The 18947-nt window shown below is 76.5% G+C and overlaps 3 protein-coding genes across 6 annotated transcripts; 1 reads left to right on the forward strand and 2 right to left on the reverse strand.

The window, feature by feature from the left end:
• The first annotated feature begins 67 nt into the window (after nucleotides 1-67).
• CDK5 (cyclin dependent kinase 5) lies at nucleotides 68-2626 on the forward strand. The gene is made up of 12 exons (XM_075492091.1): nucleotides 68-143; nucleotides 233-321; nucleotides 394-461; nucleotides 563-623; nucleotides 697-753; nucleotides 888-983; nucleotides 1244-1318; nucleotides 1423-1519; nucleotides 1609-1678; nucleotides 1847-1907; nucleotides 1974-2054; nucleotides 2251-2626. The coding sequence occupies exons 1-12, from the start codon at nucleotides 107-109 to the stop codon at nucleotides 2335-2337; spliced, it is 879 nt and encodes a 292-aa protein (XP_075348206.1). The 5' UTR covers nucleotides 68-106; the 3' UTR covers nucleotides 2338-2626.
• A 680-nt stretch (nucleotides 2627-3306) lies between these two features.
• ASIC3 (acid sensing ion channel subunit 3) lies at nucleotides 3307-12572 on the reverse strand. 2 transcript variants are annotated; one of them, XM_075492129.1, is made up of 11 exons: nucleotides 11869-12572; nucleotides 7214-7364; nucleotides 7012-7139; nucleotides 6070-6220; nucleotides 5914-5970; nucleotides 5335-5488; nucleotides 4801-4892; nucleotides 4647-4726; nucleotides 4480-4551; nucleotides 4124-4176; nucleotides 3307-3448 (listed from the first exon to the last, which is right to left on the reverse strand). In XM_075492129.1, exons 1-11 carry the CDS (start codon nucleotides 12421-12423, stop codon nucleotides 3370-3372), a joined length of 1572 nt encoding a protein of 523 aa, XP_075348244.1. In that variant the 5' UTR covers nucleotides 12424-12572; the 3' UTR covers nucleotides 3307-3369. The 2 variants fall into 2 exon arrangements, with proteins under 2 accessions (XP_075348244.1, XP_075348245.1); XM_075492130.1 differs by lacking the exon at nucleotides 4124-4176.
• A 1527-nt stretch (nucleotides 12573-14099) lies between these two features.
• Nucleotides 14100-18882, reverse strand: ABCB8 (ATP binding cassette subfamily B member 8). 3 transcript variants are annotated; one of them, XM_075492110.1, is made up of 16 exons: nucleotides 18750-18882; nucleotides 17751-18039; nucleotides 17512-17667; nucleotides 17332-17426; nucleotides 17146-17251; nucleotides 16905-17066; nucleotides 16691-16776; nucleotides 16516-16613; nucleotides 16312-16417; nucleotides 16165-16198; nucleotides 15938-16074; nucleotides 15732-15826; nucleotides 15305-15438; nucleotides 14997-15144; nucleotides 14346-14596; nucleotides 14100-14257 (listed from the first exon to the last, which is right to left on the reverse strand). In XM_075492110.1, exons 1-16 carry the CDS (start codon nucleotides 18836-18838, stop codon nucleotides 14177-14179), a joined length of 2067 nt encoding a protein of 688 aa, XP_075348225.1. In that variant the 5' UTR covers nucleotides 18839-18882; the 3' UTR covers nucleotides 14100-14176. The 3 variants fall into 3 exon arrangements, with proteins under 3 accessions (XP_075348225.1, XP_075348227.1, XP_075348226.1); XM_075492112.1 differs by lacking the exon at nucleotides 14346-14596 and having other exon boundaries at nucleotides 14997-15205; XM_075492111.1 differs by lacking the exon at nucleotides 14100-14257 and having other exon boundaries at nucleotides 14455-14596; nucleotides 14997-15205.
• Between the last annotated feature and the right edge of the window lie 65 nt (nucleotides 18883-18947).

Below are 18947 nucleotides of genomic sequence, written 5' to 3' on the forward strand. Positions count from 1 at the left end.
GGCGGCGGGGCCGGGGCCGGGGCCGGGACCGGGGCCGGGGCCGGGACCGGGGCCGGGGCCGGTGCGGCGGGGCCGGTGCGGCGGGGCCGGAGCGGAGCGCGGCGCGATGCAGAAATACGAGAAGCTGGAGAAGATCGGGGAAGGTGCGGCCGGGCCGGGGCCGCGCGGGAGGGCCGGGGCGGGGGCGGGCCCGGGGGGGGGGCCGGTGCGGCAGTGACCCGGCTGCCCGCAGGCACCTACGGGACCGTGTTCAAGGCCAAGAACCGGGAGACGCACGAGATCGTGGCGCTGAAGCGCGTGCGGCTGGACGATGACGACGAGGTGAGGGGGGGGCCGGGGCCGGGGCCGGGCCCGCGCCCCCCGAGCCCCCCCGAGCGCGCCCGTCTCTCGCAGGGCGTGCCCAGCTCGGCGCTGCGGGAGATCTGCCTGCTCAAGGAGCTGAAGCACAAGAACATCGTCAGGCAAGGGGGGCTGCCCTCGGGGGAGCCCCGGCCCCGGCCCCGGGCTCGGTCCGCGGGCTCGGCCGGGCGGCGCCGGGCCTCAGGGTCCCCTTCCCTCGCAGGCTCCACGACGTCCTGCACAGCGACAAGAAGCTGACCCTGGTCTTCGAGTTCTGCGACCAGGTGAGCGCCGGGGCCGGGGTCACCGCTCCCGGCCCTGCCTCTCCCTGACGTGGCCCCGCTGGCTTCTCCCCAGGACCTGAAGAAGTACTTCGATAGCTGCAACGGCGACTTGGATCCGGAGATCGTCAAGGTGCGTCTGGGGGGACTCTGGAAGCCCTCGCTGCTCGCCCTGCCCTGGCTGCGGCATCGTGGGCTGTCGCAAGAACCGGCCCGCGGCGTCCGGGGGCTGATGCGTCCCGCTCGGGCCCGTGCTCTTTTCCGCAGTCGTTCATGTACCAGCTGCTGAAGGGCCTCGCCTTCTGCCACAGCCGCAACGTCCTGCACCGAGACCTCAAACCCCAGAACCTGCTCATTAACAGGGTGAGGGCCGGGGAGCGGGCGACGGCTGGGGGCCGCGTGCCGGCGTGAGGTGCCCTGGCGGAGCCGGGAGGGGGGGTTACGCCGGGGAGCGGGCGGCTGTCTGTCCGCAGCTGGCGGCTCCGTCTCTCCCTTGCGTTCCTGGTCGACGGGAAAGGGCGAAGGGCCCGGAGCAGTGGCTGCCGCCAGCCCCGAGGCGTGAGGCGGGCAGCAGGACGGGGCGTCCCCCGCGAAGTCCCGCTGACACGGCACTTTCACTGCAGAACGGGGAACTCAAACTGGCCGACTTTGGCCTGGCCCGGGCCTTCGGCATCCCTGTGCGCTGTTACTCGGCAGAGGTGAGCTGGGAGGTCTGCGCTTTCGCTGGAGGCCTTCTCCTGGATGGGGGCTCGGCCGTCCCATCCCCCGGCTGGCTGAGCATCTCCCCCGACCCTCTGCGCAGGTTGTCACGCTGTGGTACCGGCCCCCGGACGTGCTCTTCGGCGCCAAGCTCTACTCCACCTCCATCGACATGTGGTCAGCCGGCTGCATCTTCGCAGGTAGTGCCGCCGGGGGCTGCCGGCACAGGGGGCTGCGGCTGCCGGGGCTGGGGCCGTGGGCCACGGGGCTCATCCCCTCTCTTCCCTAGAGCTGGCCAACGCGGGGCGGCCCCTGTTCCCGGGGAACGACGTGGACGACCAGCTGAAAAGGATTTTCCGATATCCTTGCGGTGCCGTGCGAGGGCTGCGGCGGGAGAGGGGCTGCCCCTCCCCGTCCTGGGCAGGGGAGCGGGAGGGGGCTCTGCCCGGGTTAGGCGGGGGCGGACTGGGTGACGGGTGACTCCCGTGCTGGCTTCAGCGGTGGCCCTTGACCAGCGCCGTCCCCACGCTGCTGGGAACCCCCACGGAGGAGCAGTGGCCGGCCATGGCCAAGCTGCCGGACTACAAGGTGAGGCGCGGGCAGGGGGGAGCGGGGCGGGGGGCGGGCGGCCAGGGCTCACCTCTCTGTCCCCAGCCCTACCCCATGTACCCCGCCACCACCTCCCTGGTCAACGTGGTGCCCAAGCTGAACGCGACCGGCCGGGACCTGCTGCAGGTGAGCGCCCTGCCTGCCCCTCCTGCCGTCCCTCCTGCCCGCGCTGGGGGGCTTCCCCGGGAGGGAGAGGGGCTTTGGCTTCTTGGGGTGGGTGCCCTCTCCCCTCGCAGCCCCACGCCTGTCTGGGGGGGCTGTGGGGCGGGGGGGCCACAGCTCGCCCCGCCTCGGCCTCACCTCGCGCCTTTCCCGCACCCAGAACCTGCTGAAGTGCAACCCGGTGCAGCGGATATCGGCGGAGGAGGCTCTCCAGCACCCCTACTTCACAGACTTCTGCCCTCCATAGGGACCCCCCGCGCTGGCCCGGCCCCGTGCCGAGCCGGGGGGCAGCACCCCGGCTCCTGGCACGCTCCCGGCAGCAGTGGGGAGGGGGCAGCCCCCCAGGGCAGCGGGGGGGGACGCGAGGTGAGGAGCGAGGGGCCAGCACCCCGGAACCGCGGCCCCCCCCAGCCCCCGTATTTATTAGGTTTTTAACCCAACGCCGCCGCTCTGGTTCTGCCCCGGCTGCGGGGTGCTGGCATGGCCCCCTCCGCCCCGACCCCCCCAACCCCACCGCGGGGCCGGGGCTGCCCCCGGGGCCGGCCGAGAGCGCGCAGGCCCCTCCCCGGGGCCACGGTGCTGGTGGAGGGGCAGGACCCTCCGGGACCATGCGCGGGGACCCCGCTGGGGTGGGACCCCCCACCCTTCCTCTCCCTCCTCCCCCCTGGCCCCTTCCCTGGCGGGGGAGGGGGTCCCGGGCGCCAGCTCCTGGGGGGGGGGGGGGTACCCCGTTTCTTTTCTACCGTGCTGCTGTACGTGGGTGAACGTGCGTGTTTGTTACCTCCATAAAGAGCTTCCCACTCCCCAGCGCCCGCCTCCTCCTTCCCGGGGCGCCGGGGACCCCCCCGCTGCCGCGTACCGGCCCCCCCGGCGCGGGCCTGCCCCGCTCTGCACGGCCCCTGTCCCCGTGCCCCCCGTGCCCCCCCCCCCCGGCAGCACAGGAGTCGGGGCCTGGGGCAGGGTCTTTAATGGGGCGGGGGGCCGCAGCGAGCGGGCGTTGCACGGACAGCGCAGCGGGGAGGGGCGCGGGCGCAAGCAGCGCATGCAGGTACGCGGGAGCGGGGCCGGGGGGGGGGGGGAGCCCCCGCCACCCCCTGCCCCCCGCCGCCCCCCCCCCTCCCCCCGGGGGGAGGGGGGAGCCCAGAGCGGGGCCCCCCGGTGCCGGCGGGGCAGAGCGGCGGCGGCGCCCGGGCCCGCTGCCGGCGGCCCCCCCCGGTGTCCCCCCGGCCCGGCCGGGGCGCGGGGCCGGGCCCTCAGCAGGCGAACTCCTGGAAGGCGCCTAGAGCCGGGTGACGAGGTAGCACGTTCGGGGCGAGGCCGACACCGTCCGTGCGGCAGCGCAGGGGGCGACGGGCGCTCTGGGGGGGCGGGGGGGGCTGTTGGGGGGGGCCGGGGTCTCCGGGCGGCCGCTCCCCGTGCCCCGGCCGTGCTGCAGCCGCCGTCCTTGCCCCCCCCCCCACCCCCCCCGCGCCCGGCCGTGGCGGGGGCTGTGCCCCCCCCCCCCGCGCCCCTCGGGCTGCCCCAGCTCTGCCCTGGGGGGGCCCAGCGCGCACCCGCCGCGGAGCCAGGCTGTCCCGGTCCCCCCGACCCCGGGTAGCGACAACCCCGCCCCCCCGGGAGCGGGGCCGCCTCCTGTCCCAGCGTCCGGGCGGGGGGGGGGGGGCGGGAGGGAGGGGGGGCAGGGGCAGGGGGGGCCGGGGCCGGGGGGCCGGGGAGCGATGCATGAGGATGGGAGCGGGGCCGGCGGGGGAGCGGCCCCCCCGCACCGGCTCCGGGGATGATGCCACGAAAAGCCTGGGATGGAGGGGGGGGATGCGGGCCCCCGTGGCCTGCCTGCAGGGGAACGGGGGGGGGGGGGGGTCCCTGCCCGGGGGTCGCAGCCCCCCCCGCGCGGCGCCGGGCCGCCGCCTCCTCGCCCCTCGCTGCGCCCCGGCCGGGGACCCCCGCGACCCCCGTGCCAGCGCCGCCGGGGCGGGGGCTCGGTGGGCGCTGCACCCCCCCCCCCCCCCCCCCGCGTCCCCCAGGATCTCTACCTGGGCCCCGGAGGGAGCGGGACAGCGGGGCTGCCCGGGACCGCTGGATGCTCCTGGCAGGCGGCGGGGGCGCCGGGCGGACGGGCGGACGGACGGGCGGACAGAGAGGAGCGAATGAGCGCGCGGGGTCCAAGCGGGAGACGGTGCCGGTCCCGGGGCGGGATGAGGCCGAGCAGCAGATGGGTGGGATGAGGTGCGAGGCCCCCCCTTGCCGGCTGTGCCAGGGGAGGGGGGACGGGGCGGCCGGGTCGCGGCCCGGGGAGACTGGGGGGGGTGCTGGGGGCGGGGGGGGTGTGCAGCCCCCGGGGGGGCAGGGCCGGGGGGGCTGAGCTGCGGGGGGCTGCGGGGGGGGTTACCAGGGTGCTGCCGTCGCTCCGAGGGGTCCTCTTCTTCTCCTTGTAGAAGCTGAGGAGTTTGTCCCGGAACACCTGGGGGAGACGGGTCAGAGCCCCCGGCCGCAGCCCCCGAGCACCCCCCGGCCGCAGGGCAGCGCGGGGGGCCGGGGGGCCGGCCGGGCGCTCACCTCGTACAGGTAGTCGAAGATCTCCAGGATGGTGAGGAGGCTGGCGCCGATGAAGAGCCCCATCTGCCCCCCGATGTCACCTGGGCAGGAGGGCGGCATTAGAGGGGGCTGTCGTCGTCCCCCGGCCCCCCCCCCCGGCCCCCCGGGCACTCACCCAGCAGCCCTGCCACCTCGTACGCCTTCTTCTGCTCGATCATCTCGTAGTTCAGGGCCTCAAAGAAAATGTCCAGCACCAGCACGTTGTCCCTGGGGAGGGGACAGACGGGCCCAGGATGGATGGATGAGCCGTCAGGCGGCATCCCCAGCCGGGGGGGGCCGGGGGGGGCTGTGCTGCGCCGCAGTGTGCCGGTGGGATGGGGCGGAGGGGTCTGCCCTGTGCTGGGGTGGCACAAGGATGTACTGTGCCGTGCCGTGCCGTGCCGTGCCGTGCTGTGCCGTGCTGTGCTATGCCATGCCGTACTGTGCCATGCTGTGCCGTGCCATACTGTGCCATGCTCTGCTGTGTGGTTTTCCCTGTGCTGGGGCAGATTTGCACAGGGGAGTCAGTGCCGTGCCGTGCCATGCCGTCCTGTGCCGTGCCAGTTCACATATGCTGGGGGATGCCGTGTGCCCGTGCCGTGCCATGTCACACCGTCACGCCGTGCCGTGCGCTGGCGGGGCGGGGGGTCAGCGCGGTGGCGGCACTCACGCGATGTACTGCTCCGTCTTGTTGAACTTCTTGGCCAGGTACCTGGCGGAGGCCTTGCTGGGGATCTTCACCATGGAGAGCTCTTTGCCGTAGCGCACCATGGCGCAGGGCGTGCGGCAGGCGCAGTACTCGCTGTCCTTCTTCACCAGGAAGTCTGGGGGAGGGGGGGCGTGGGTGGGATGGGGACCATGGGGACCGCGTGGCCATGACCCGCGCTGGGGATTGGGCTGCTCCGAGGACGGAGCCTGGGCCCCAGCCAAAGCCCGGCGGTGGCAGGTGCCGATGGCATGGGACGAGCGTGCCACAGTCGTGGCAGTGCCGGCAGCGCACGAGGGAGGAGCCCGGACCCGCACGTCTGCGGTCTGAGCAGGCAGGGACAGCAGTGACACACACACACACCCCCCCGATGAAGGCACGGGGACACCAGCGCCATGTTCACAGTGACAGAGCTGGGGGTCCCGGGGGTGACTCTGGGGGGGTCCGGGGATGGCAGTCCCTGGGGCGTGACCCTGGACTGGGCCGCGGACGCCAGAGGCAGCGGGGCCGGGGCGACGGGGGGGAGCTGCCCCCGGTACGTACCCAGCGCGGGGTCGGCGCACTCCTTGTACTGCTCCGGGGTGCAGACGTTGGCGTTGCCTGCGGGGGGGAGGCAGCAGCCGCAGGGGCAGGAGGGTCTCGCCGCCGCCCCGGCCCCGTGGCAGCCGCCCCCCATCCCTGTCCCCGTCCCCAGCTCACCCGGCATGTGCACCATGCGGCAGTTGCAGTTCTCAGCCAGGTAGCGGGTCTCGCAGTCCAGGCGGCAGGCGGTGATGCTGTAGTTGGTGAAGAAGTCGGACTCGATGGGGGTGGCCTTGCAGTCCCCCCAGGGCGGGGGCAGGTACACCAGCTGCCGGCCGCGGGCTAAGGAAAACACGGCGTCCCCAGCGTCCCCGGCCCGTGCCGCTCACCCCCCAGCGCACCGTGCTGCCCTGTCCTCAGGCGGAGCTCGCCCCACGCAGCCGGTGCTGGGGGGTCACGCCACGCCGGAGCCCCCTGCTCCCACCCCTGCCCCTCCTCGCCGGGCACGAGGACGGGCGTCGGGGCCGGCATCGCCCTCGGCCAGCGCAGCAGCGGGAGGGAAGGGGCCGGGCGAGAGCCGGCACGCGGCACCGGCTGGGAGCGGGCGGGAGCCAGACGCGACCGGGGGTCAGCGTGGACCCCCGCGCTCCCCGAGGCGGGCAGCACCCAGCAGGGCAGCGCGAGGCCGTGCCGCGGCCAGCACGGGGACCGCGCTTGGCGAGGGCGCGGTGGGGCCCGGCAGGGCGCCCACGGGTGCCGAGGGCCACGCTCCCACCGCCGCCGTGCTCCCTGCGCCGCGAGCGCCAGCACACATGAAGACACCCACTCGAGACACCTAAATTTAGGTGTCTGGCTGCGCGAGCTGGATGCCGCCCCTGCCAACAGTCTGTTCGGCAGGAGGCTGGGGGGTCGCTGCTGGCAGCCTGCGGTGGGACGGAGTGGTCCCGGCGTGGGGCTGCCCCACGCCACGCCGCGGTGCCCCCGGCCGTCGCGGTGGCAGGGCTGCTGCGCCGGCGGCGCGGTACCTGCCGTGCGGCGACGGCTCGGCACGGGACGGCCCTGCGTCCCCGCAGCCCCGCAGCCCCGTCCACGTGCCGCCCGGGCACTGCGGCCGGATACCCGCTGCTGCTGGCAGGACACGAAGGTCTGGAAGCCGGGTGCCACGCCAAAGCCCAGCTGGTCGATGAAGGGGGGCTCCTCCTGGCTGTGGATCTGCACCTTCACCCCCGCCTCGTAGGAGGTCTCGTCTGCAAGGCAGGGAGGGCGTCGGGGGCGCGGGGCGGCAGCCGCGCCGCGGGCAGGGCTGTGGGGGGGCCCTCACCCGTGTCCCCCCAGACGGGCAGGTATTCCTCTTGCTGGACGTTGAGCATCAGCTCCAGGCCGTTCCCCGCGCCGCCCTGCAGCGTGGTCAGCACCTCCCGGCCCGGCCCCCCCGAGTTGAAGGTGTAGCACTTGCCGAGGCGGGTGAAGATCTGCGGGGACAGGCCAGGACCCTCAGCGCCCGCCGCGGGGCCGCCCGCCGGACGTCGGCGCGTGGGGGCTGGGGGACAGGAGCGGGGGGACAGGAGCGGGGCCCCCGCCTGCCCTGCACCCACCGAGCAGGGCTGGGGGGCAGCGCCCAGGGACCCCACACGGCCCCGGTGCAGGATCCCAGCGCCCCACAGGACCCAGTGCAGGATCCCAGTGGCCCCAGTGCAGGATCCCAGCGCCCCACAGGACCCAGTGCAGGATCCCAGCACCCCACACTGCCCCAGTGCAGGATCCCAGTGCCCCACAGGACCCAGTGCAGGATCCCAGCACCCCACAGGACCCAGTGCAAGATCCCAGTGGCCCCAGTGCAGGATCCCAGCACCCCACACTACCCCAGTGCAGGATCCCAGCACCCCACAGGACCCAGTGCAGGATCCCAGCGCCCCATCAGTCTGTGCACGGGGAAGGGGCCGGTGCATCCATCCCTTCCCCTTTGGGACCAGTGTGGGGCTGCGGATGGGGCCATGGGGCTGCTGCTGTCCCTGCCCCAGCGTGGTGTCCTCTCGGCTGTGCTGGGTCCCGACAGCCCTGTGGGACCCCCGCCCCGTGTCTGCGGCACCGGGCCCCAGCGGTCACCTCGGCAGAGGGACGGACCCTGACCCCTGCGAAGGCGCCCACGGCCCCCCCGCCTGGGGCTGGCCCACCTCTTCCTGCAGCCCCCCAGCACGGAGAAAGCCCCCACCGAGCTCCGCAGCCGCTTCGTAGCGAGCACAGACCGCCTGCCCCCGCCCCCCCACGGCACCCTCGCCCCCGCTGCCCCACAGCCGCTTCCCACGCCCTCCCCACGGCCCTGGGTCCGGCTCTCCTGTGGGGAGAGGGCGCAGGGTGGGCGAGAGGAGCCGCCCCGGGGCAGCACGGTGGGAGCTTCACCGAGTGCCTGGGGCCGGGGGACAGCGGGGCGGGCAGGCGCCGTGCCCCCGCCCCACCATTGCCCCACAGCCTGCACACCCCATCTCCCCACAGCCGACCACCCCACAGCCTGCGCACCCCATCTCCCCACAGCTGACCCCCCACAGCCTGCGCACCCCATGGCCCCGCAGAGCGTACACAGCCCATCACCCCACAGCCTGCACCCCATGGCCCCAAAACCTGCTCAGCCCTGGGGGTCCTGCCCGAGCCCTGCCCAGGGCAGAGCCAGCCGGGGATGCGGCTGGGGCTGCTGTGGGTCCTGCCGGGGCAGAGCCGGCCGTGGCCGTGGCCGTGGCGCTGGCACTCACGGCAGTGAAGTTCTCGGGGCCGCGGTCCCGGCCGCGGAAGCGGCGTCTCGTGGATGGGGTGCCCGGCGCGCTGGTAGAAGGCGCCCAGGCCGTAGCTCTTGCTGGGGAAGAAGCCGTCCAGGTCGGGGGGCGGCCCCGGCGCCCACCGGTAGCGGTGCAAGTCCACAGCCCCACCGCCAGCCAGAACGGGTCGTTGGGGGTGAGCTGAGAGCGCCGGACGCGGTTGCAGTTGCAGAGGGTGACGGCGGGGAAGACAAGGACGCGGCTCCCCGCCTCGTCCAGCACGGTGACGCGGGGGTACGCGGCGTAGCGCCGGACCCGCTCCCCGGCCTGCAGCAGGAAGGCGCCCGGCGAGGCCAGGCAGGCGCCGGCCCAGAGCGGGCGGCGTGGCACCGGCGCCGCGGGCGCGAAGACGCGGCCCAGCCCGTGCAGCGTGCGGGAGCGGGCGAAGGCGGCCGGGCCGGCCGCCCCCTGCGTCCCCGTGGCCGGTCCCAGCGGCTCGGTGGCCATGGCGGCCCATCCTGCCCGGCTCTGCCGCGGCTCTGCCGGGGCTCTGCCGGAGGATGGGGTTTCAGCACGGCTCCGGGGGGCTGCAGGGGGACATGTGGGGCTGCGTGGGGACACGTGGGCAGGGAGGGTGCGAGCCAGGGCGGTGACGGGGACCGGGGCTTGGCCGTCATCCCCACCAGGACCCCAGAGCCCCCGGGGACCGGCACCCACAGCCAGGGCCCCCGGACCCCCCGGCACAGAGACCCTGCCCAGAGCCCCCAGCGTGACCCTGACCCTGGGGGGCCCGTGGTCCCCTGCCCCACGGAGGGGCCGCCCCAGGCGCAGGGCGAGGGGTGGGGGGGCTGCAGCCACAGCCCCCCGCTCCGTCACTGACCCGAGGGCCGGAGCGGGGCGGTGGCCCGGGGGGTCTCCCCGCTATGGGGTGATGGGGTGTGTCCCCCCCATGGTGTCCCCCTGCCTTGCCCCCCGGGGGGAGGGGGGGGCGCTGCTATGGCAACGGGCTGCTCCCAAAGAGGGGAGCTGTTGCCATGGCAACACACTGCCCAAGGAGGAAGGGGGGGGCGGCTGCCATGGCAACGGCTGCCCGGCACGGGGCTGCGCTGGGGGACGGGGACGGGGGGGGGCCGGGATGGGGACACGGCCCCGGCGCCGCCAGCCCCCCCGGTCCCCACGCAGGGGTGACCCACCACGGGGCAGCCCCGGCCCCGCACCCCAGGGACCCCCCGGCCCCGCACCCCGGGGCCGTGCTGGCCCCGAGCACCCCCCACCCCTGCCGGCCCCAGGGGGAGGCAACGGGGGGGGGGGGGCACAGAGCCAGCCCGGGTGGCCCTTGCTTTGGACACTCGCCACGTGCCCGGGGACCCCGGGGACAGGGCCGGCCCCGTGGGGGGCTGCGTGTGCCGGGGGGCTGCGGCTGCCCGGGCAGAAGTTTCTCGCCGCCGGTCGGAGACGAGGCGGCAGCGGGGCTGTCGTGCGGCACACGTGGGCAGAGCCCGACGCTCCCGGCGGCATCCACGAGCCCGGGGGCAGTGGGACCAGCGCAGCGCAGCACGCAGGCACCCCTAAGACCCTCAGCCCAGGAACGGAGACGGGCGCCCACGCGCCCCCGCGGCAGGCACCAGTCCCGCACGCCAGCGGCACGCCCGGGCCTGGCGGCTCGGCCACGCTGCCCGGAGAGGCATCGGCTTCCAGGCCGCAGCGAGCCGCCGCCGCGCGGCGCGTGCCGCCTGGGGTCCTGCCCTGGGGACCCTCAAGCCTCCCGCTGCAGGTCCCAGCCCTCCACCCCGGGGGCTGCCGCCGCCGCCGCCGCCTGCCCTGCCGCAGGGGCACCGGCAGAGCTGCTCCGGCAAAGGGCGCAGGGGGCGTGGAGCTGCCAGATGGGATTCTGTCCAACCGAGCTCCCAAGGAAAATTAATTTTGCACACTAAGAGTCTTAAGCTGACGGTAATTGCTGTTGTGATAGAGCGGCCGAGCCCACGGTGTTGGCGATGGGGACTGAGCAGAGCCACGCACGGCGGGCACGGGCGGCCCAGCTCTGACGGCACGCTGCTTCCCCGGCGCTGCCGCAGCACCGAGAACGCACCCACGCTGCCCGTGCCGTCGCCCTGCCCGTCCTGCCCCATGCCACCAGCCCTGCCCCTGCCCCTGCCCGCTCTGCCCGTGCCATCGCCCCTGCCCGTCCCTCCCGGGCAGGCGCTTGCCCCCAGCCGGTCTCACAGGACCCGACGCAGGCTGCCCACGGCCAAGGTTTGCCGGGGGTCCCTGTGCCCACCCGGGGCTGCGTGGGGCAGGGAGGGCACCTCCTCCCGCAGCTGCCCCGCTGCCCACAGCAGCCCACATCTGCGCAGGGACGTGGCAGCCCTGCTTCCCCCCTGCCACGCTCCGGCAGCTGCCCGCACCCTGCACGTCACCCGGGGCTGAGCCCACAGCCCGGGGGCCACAGCTCGGCCCCGTGCGGCCCTGCTGGCACGCTGCCGGGGCACGGCAGGTGTGGCGGGAGCACACGGGCACCGGCCATTCCCCGGGCCGGGAGCAGAGCGGGCGCAGCCCCAGGCGCAGCGGGGGGTGCTGGGGGCAGCTCCGGGGCCGGGTGCCCACGGGCGGCAGGGGGACGGCTCCGGCACAGGGTGCCCCTGCCCGCACCGGGAGAGGCTGCGTGGAGGAGGCGCGGGCGTGGGGGCCTGTGTGCAAACGCAGCCCGGGGGAAGCGGCTGCTGCTGCAGGTGCCTGGGCGGCATCTGGGGCCGGTGCGGGGGGAGCGGGGCCATGGGCCGTACCCGTGAGCGTCCCGCACCCGTGAGCGTCCCGCACCCGTGAGCGTCCTGTGCCCGAGCGGCCGCACGCAGGCAGAGCCGCCCGGCCTGGCGCAGGGCCCCCGGCACAGCACGGCTCGAGCCGGGACGCCGTTCCCAGCCGCCTGGCACCCCTGCGGCGAGCGTGGGGCGGGGGCACCCCGGGCTGGCACCCAGCCTGCTGCAGCACCTGGGATGGCGGGCACGGGCTGACACGCTGCGGGCGGTGGGATGCACCGGCGGGACGGCTGCGGGTCGGGACAAGAGGCTCACCCACGGGTGCCGCAGCAGCCCCGGCACGCCGGTGCCCGACCCCGGTGGGACGCCCGCAGCTGCCCGCGGCCCCCGGGGCTGCGCGGCCACCCCATCCCTGGCGGCACCCTCTCCTACGTCCGGGCACCTGCACGTGGCCCAAGGCCGGCACTCACCACGGTGAAGTTGTGGGCGGTGCAGTTGGCGCCGCGGAAGGAGCACTGCAGCAGCATGTCGGCCAGGTCGTGGCCGGTGCGGTTGTAGAACTCGGCCATGCTGAAGGGCTTCGCCTTGAAGTTCTTGAAGTTGGCCTTGTCGCGCAGGGCGGCCAGGACGTGGGGCTCGGCCAGCTGCGGGTTGCTGATCTCGTAGCGGTCGTTGAGCAGCGCCAGCAGCTCGCCCACGTGGTACATGTCGTTGCGGGTGATCTTGGAGAAGCGGAATTCGTTGAGGTTGCAGATGGTGATGGCCGGGAAGGTGAGGTTGTGGGCAGCCACCTCGTCCAGCTTGGTGACGTGGGGGTAGGTGAGGAAGTAGGCGACGCGCTCGGCGCAGACCAGCAGCAGCAGCCCCAGCGAGCCCAGGAAGAAGGCTCCCCACAGCACGCGGCGCAGCGACACGGCCCCGTAGGCGAAGACGTGGCTGATGCCGTGCAGCGAGGAGCTGTGGGCAAAGGCCCGCAGGCTGGAGAGCCCCTCGCCCTCCCCGCTGCCCTCCGAGCCCGCCCTCATCCTGCCGCCGGGCCCCCGCGCTCCCCGCCGCCCTCAGCCCCCCGGCCGCCCCCGGCCCATCGCCGCGCCGGGCTCAGGGGGGCAGGCAGGGAGAGGCAGGGCGGGCAGGGCAGGGAGGAGAGGGCAGGCAGGGAGGGCAGGGAGGGCAGGGAAGGCAGGGCTAGGCAGGCAGGGCAGGCAGGGCAGGACCGGCCGCTCGCCCCCCGCGCTGCCGGTGCCGCCCGGCCGGTGCCGCGGAGCCGCCGGCCAGCGCAGCCCCGGCCCCGGCCCCGGCCCCGGCCCCGCTCCGCTCCCGCTGCCGCCGCCGCGGCGCAGCCGCTGCCGCTGCCGGTCTGCGGCCGCCCCCGCCCCCGCCCCTCCGCGGCTCCACCCGCCGCCTCCCGGCGAGCACGGGCGGGGGGCGCGGAGCCGAGGGGCCGGGCAGGGCCGGGGGCGGCCCCGCCGCAGCCCCGCTCCCCTCCCTGCCGCCCCCCCCGGCTCCCCCCGGGCCCGGCGCGGGGGGGCCCTGCCCGGGCGGGGGCTGCAGGACAGGACCCCCCGGGGCCGCGCTGGGATCCCGCACCGGCGGCCGCAGAGCCGGGCCCGGCCCGGGGCCCCCTCCCCGGGGCAGCGGCGGGGCCGGGGGAGGGCAGAGAGCCCCGGGGCGGGGGCTCGGCAGGCAGCAGGGCCGGGGGGGTCCCCGCGGGATCCCCCCTCGGGCCGTGACCCCCCGGCCCCGCCGCGGTGGGCCCCGGGACAGGGGACACGCAGCGAGTGACACCGAGATGGAGACCGGCACAGCAGGGCCGGCACGGAGCCACCCGCTCCCCTTCCCCGGGGCGGCCCGGGGACCCCTGCCCTGGGGGGGCCCACAGGAGACCCCCACCCCGGGGGGCGACACAGGGGGTCCCTCCACTCCGAGGGATGACGCAGGGGCCCCCCACCCCGGGGGGGATCACAGAGGGGTCCCCACCCCAGGGGTGATGCAGGGGCCCCCCCACCCCGGGGGGGCACACAGCGGTCCCCCTACCCCGAGGGGCGACGCAGAGGCCTCCCACCCCGGGGGAAGATGCAGGGGTCCCCCGCCCTGGAGGGGGACGCAGGGGACCCTCCCAGCCCGGGGGGGTCACACAGGGGTCCCCCCATCCCAGGGGGGGACGCAGAGGTCCCCCACCCCGGGAGGCGACACAAGGGTCCCCCCTACCCTGGGGGGCAACGCAGGGGTCCCCAGGCCGGGGGGGGTGACACAGGGGACCCCCCCACCCCAGGGGGTGACACAGGGAACCCCACCCCGGGGGGGCGACGCAGGGGTCCCCCCCTCCACGCAGGACACTGCCACCCCCGTGGGCCGCAGAGCCAGAGCCCCCCCAGCCGTCCCGCAGGCAGCTGCCCGTCCCGGGGATGCGCAGGCAGGGAGAGGCGGGGTCAGCCCCGCCCGCCCCGCCCCCAAGCCAAACGTCACCCTCCGCGGCTCCGCCCCCCTCCGCGGCTCCGCCCCCCTCCGCGGCTCCGCCCCCCTCCGCGGCTCCGCCCCCCTCCGCGGCTCCGCCCCCCTCCGCGGCTCCGCCCCCCTCCGCGGCAGGGCCGGACGCCGAGCACCGGACCCGCTCCCCGCCCCCCCCCCCCCCCCCGGCCCGGTCCGGTCCCGGCTCGGGCCCCCCCCGCAGCACCGCCCCAAGCAGCGGAACCCCTGCAGCCGCCTTCCAGCCCCGCTTTATTGGGGAGCAGCAGGGGGCGGCAGCCCGGGAGCCCCCCCCCCGGGCCTGCCCCACGCTCAGGTCCGGTCCTGGGTCTGCCGGCGGATGAGCTCGGCGTAGAGGCCCCCCCGCCGCAGCAGCTCCTCGTGGATCCCTGCCTGCGGGGGTGGCGGAGACGGTGTCACCCTCGTGGCTGCCGCCCCCCGCCCGCTCCTGCCCGCAGCCCCCCCCCCCGGCGCTGCCCACCTCGGCCACCCGGCCCCGCGCCAGCACCACGATGAGGTCGGCCCCCCGGATGGTGCTGAGGCGGTGGGCGATGAGCAGCACCGTGCGGCCCGAGGCCGCGCGGTCCAGGGCCTCCTGCACCGCCTTCTCCGACTGGGCGTCCAGCGCGCTCGTGGCCTCGTCCAGGATGAGGACGGCGGGGTCCTTCAGCAGCGCCCGGGCGATGGCGATGCGCTGCTTCTGACCCCCCGAGAGCGCCGCGCCGCGCTCGCCTGGCGGGGACAACCGCAGGGGTGCCGGTGCCGCCCCGGCCCCGGCGACCCCCGGACGGGGAGAGACCCGCGCCCCGAGGACGGGAGCGGAGGGCCGCGGCCGTGCTCCCACGCCGCCTCCCGCACCGGAGCCAGGGAACCCCCCAGGAACGCCGGCACCGAACCGCGTCCTTCCTGCGGGGAGCCTGGCACAGCCGCGGCTCCCTCCCGGCACAGCCTCGCGCCAGCAGTGACCGGCAGCCAGGGTCTCGTGCTCGTCCATCTGTCCCACGGGGCGGCTGGGCCGGTTCGGGGGCACCGGCCGCCTCCCACCCCCACCACGTCCCACGCTGCCGCCGGGCTCGGCCCCCCGCCACGCCCCACTCCGTGGTGCGCAGCCCGGCCGGAGCCCGGCGCGTACCCACGACGGTGTCGTAGCCCTCGGGGAAGCTGCGGATGAAGCCATCAGCGTTGGCGAGCTGGGCCGCGGCGTACACCTCTGCGTCGGAGGCTCCCGGCTTCCCGAAGCGGATGTTCTCCATGATGGTTGTTCCGAAGAGCACCGGCTCCTGGGGCAGCGTCCGGCCCCTCAGCACCGAGCCCCGGACGGGGCCACCTCCCTCCCCTCCCCTGGGGACAGCGCGGGCCCAGGCGGTTCCCACCCAGCGCCTGGGGGAAGCGCCCCACGGCAGCCCCACGGCAGCCCCACGCCCCACGGCAGCCCCGAACCTGGCTGATGAAGCCGATGACCTGCCCGCGCAGCCAGGAGGGGTCCAGGGAGGAGATGTCGTGGCCGTCCAGGGTGATGGTGCCCTGCGTGGGCTCGTAGAACCGCTCCAGCAGCGCCGCCACCGTCGACTTCCCTGCGGAGGGGAGCCCTCGGCCCTGTGGCACGGCACGGCCGCACACCCCCGTGCCCCCCCGGCCCCGGCTGTGAGCCCCGGCCTCGCAGAGAGCCGCTGGGCGGGCAGGAGGCGCAGGGGCCGGTTCCCAGTCCCTGGAGCCCACTGGGCAGAGCACTGGGGCACAGGAGGATGCGCCCGGGGACCGGCAAGGGGCCGAGCTGGCATCCCCAGGGAGCGCTGGCCATGGGGTGCCTGCCCTGGGGGTGTGGGAGGGCTGGGGGGGCCGGGGGAGCCAGCGGCTGGGCCGGTACCTCCTCCGGACGGTCCCACGATGGCCACCGTCTTGCAGGGGGGCAGGGTGAGGCTGAAGTCCCGCAGAACCGGGTAGCCGGGGCGGGTGGGGTAGCTGCGGGGAGAGGAGCGGGGGGGCTGCGGCAGCACGGTGCCGGCCCCCCGGCCTGCAGGGCGGCTCGGGGGGCTGGGGGGAGGCGGCTCGGGGGGGCCTGGGGCGGCTCACCTGAAGGAGACGCGGTGGAAGCAGATGCGGCCGAGCAGGGAGTGTCCGGGGATGGAGGCCCCCCCCCGCAGCGCCACGCTGGGCTCCAGTGTCAGCAACTCGAAGACGCGGGCGCCGGCGCTCAGACCTCGCACCACCTGCGGGGACGGCGGCAGGAGCACGCCCTGGCCCCCCCGGACCCCCGGACCCCGGCCCCGGGGGGCCGGCGGGAGCCCCCCCCCACCTACCTGCCCAAGCAGGATGGAGATGTTGGCCATGGACCTGCCGGGGCACGAGGGGAGAGACCGAGCTCAGGGCCGCGCCCCGCGCAGGCTGCGGCACGCCGGGGGTGCCGGGGGTGCCGGAGGAGGTGCCGCGCCAGGCCCTGCCCTGACCTTTGCACCGTCTGCGAGGCCACCAGGAAGGACATGAGGTCGCCCGGCGAGAGCTCGTCGCCGGCCATCAGGGAGCCGCCCACGAAGATGGTCCCCAGGACGATGCCTGTGGGGCGTGGGGCGTGGGTGGGACCCGGGGCACCCCGGCACCGCGGGGTCCTGCCCCGTGGCACCGCCGGGTCCTGCCCTGCGGCGCCCACTCACCGTTGAGCGCCAGGTTGGAGAGCCCCTGGAAGGCGGCGATGCCCAGCCCCAGCCGCTCGTTCAGCCAGCCGGCGCGGTCCACCTCGGCGCGGTACAGCCTGCGGGCAGGGACGGCGCTGACGCCCCCCGGCCCCCCGCCGCCCCCGCCGGGCGAGAGCCCCCGCCGCCCCCTTACCCCGCCTGCCGGTCCTCCATGGCGAAGGCACGCACGGTCCGGATGTTTCCCAGCACCTCGTCGGCCACCCCGGTGGCCTTGGCCACCTGCAGGGACAGGGACGGGGAGGGAGGCCGGTGCGGGACAGCCCCTGCTCCGGCCCCGGGGGAACGGCGGGGTCCCTTGGTGGGGTGGCAGGGCTGGGGGGGGGTGGGGGTGGCGAGCGTGGCGTTACCTGCTCCTGCGCCCGGCGTGAGAGGCTGCGGAGGACGGTGCCGATGAGGGCCCCGGCGCCCACCAGCGCGGGCAGCGCCACGAGCAGGAGGCCGGTCAGCTTGGGCGAGAGCAGGTAGAGCGAGACGAAGCAGCCCGCCGTCTGGGTGCCGCTGCGCAGGCCCTGGGGGGGGCGGGCAGGGGTGGGTGCTGGGGGCTGGTGGCGGCCGAGGGGGTCCGGTGCTGCCGGCCGCGGGCCTCACCTGGGAGATGGCCAGCTTGAAGGAGGACTTGAACTCCTGGATGTCGGCCGTCAGCCGGTTCACCAGCTGCCCCGTCCGGTTGGCGTCGAAGAACGCCACGTCCTGCCTGCCAGGCGGAGCGGCGGTGGGCTGGGGGACCCCCACACCCCATCCCCGCACCCCCCGCTGCCCCGCGGGGCGTTTTACCGGAGCAGGGAGACGAAGAGCGCCTTGCGCATGCTGCCCGCCACCTGCTCCCCGACCCGCGCCAGCAGCGCGATGTACCCGAAGGTCAGCAGCCCCTGCGGAGCAGAGGGGCTCAGGAGGGGTGCGGGGCGGGGGCATCCCCCCGGGACCCCCCGCCCGGCTCGGGGTGCTGGTGCCCACCTGCAGGCAGTAGACGGCGAGCAGGCGCAGGGCCGGGCGCCGGGCCTCCTGCAGGTAGCCGGCGATGTGGCCGCGGGCGCAGCGGGCCACCACGTTCACCAGCTGCCCCAGCAGCACCGGGATGTGGACGTTGAGCAGGGCTGCGCCCAGCGCCAGCTGCGGGGACGGCGGGCGTCACGCCGCGGCACGGGGACGGCGGGGACGAGGGGGACCGCAGCCGCCCACCCGCCCCTGCTCACCACCACAGCCGCCGAGAGGGCCAGGAGCTGGGGGCGCAGGAAGGTCCAGAACGCCGGCCAGTCGAAGGCGGGCTCCGGCCGGGGCTGCGCAGGCTCGGGGGGGACGGGGACGGTGGGGACGGTGGGGACGGCGGCCTCCTGGCAGCGCGCGGCCGTGCCCAGCAAGCCGAGTGCCACGCAGCCGGCAGCCGGGCCGGCCAGGAGCAGGCAGCGCAGGGCTGGGGGTGCGGGGCCGGGGAGCGGGCGAGGGGGGCCGGCCAGCCCCAGGCGCCCCCCCCCATACCTGAAACTGGGGAGAGGGGTGGGCGCGGGGCGCCTGAGCCGGAGGCCAGCCCCGGGGACGCGGGGGGACCCGCGAGGGCTGTCCCCCCCCAGGCACGGCCAGCCTCCCCATGCCGCCCTGGGCTGCCCCGGGGCAGGGGACACCCCGTCCCCCTCCTGGCGCTCCCGGTGTCCCCGCTCCCGCACTGCCCCCGGCTGCGCACCAGCACCCAGCTCCCTCCGCTCTCTCCCCGGTCCCCCCAGCCGCCCCCATACCAGCGTTTGGGATCCCACCGCCCCCACCCCGATCCCAGCCCCGCTGCCCCGAGGTGCCCAAGTGCCCCTGCACCCCCGGCACCCCCCACCCCCTGGCTCCCGGGGACCCCAGAGTCCGGGCTCCCCCCCTCCAGGGACCCAGGACCTCCGGCTCCCCCCGCCGCCCCCCCGCCCCTCCAGGGGCCCAGGACCCCCGGCTCCCCCCGCCGCCCCCCCCAGGGACCCAGGACCCCCGGCTGCCCGCCTCCAGGGGCCCAGGACCCCCGGCTCCCCCCGTCCCCCCAGGGACCCAGGACCCCCGGCTGCCCCCCTCCAGGGGCCCAGGACCCCCGGCTCCCCCCGTCCCCCCAGGGACCGGAGGGTCCGGGCTGCCCCCACCCCAGAGGACCCCGGAGTTGGGCTCCCCCCCCCGGGGACCCCCCTCGCCCCCCGCCCGCAGGACCCCGCCCGGACCCGCGGTACCTGCGCCCCGGGGCGGGGGGCGGCCGCAGCGCGGCGGGGACGGAGCGGAGCCCGGCCCGGGCGCCGAGCGCCCGCAGCAGCAGCAGCATGGCGGCCCGCCGAGCCCGGCCGAGCGCGGCCGCCCCGCGGGGCGGCACCGGGGCGGGCAGGGGCGGCACCGGCGGCGGCGGGCGGAGCCCCGGCACCGCGGCCCGGGCC

The sequence above is a fragment of the Mycteria americana genome, chromosome 2 (assembly GCF_035582795.1).
Source record: "Mycteria americana isolate JAX WOST 10 ecotype Jacksonville Zoo and Gardens chromosome 2, USCA_MyAme_1.0, whole genome shotgun sequence".
NCBI lineage: Eukaryota > Metazoa > Chordata > Aves > Ciconiiformes > Ciconiidae > Mycteria > Mycteria americana.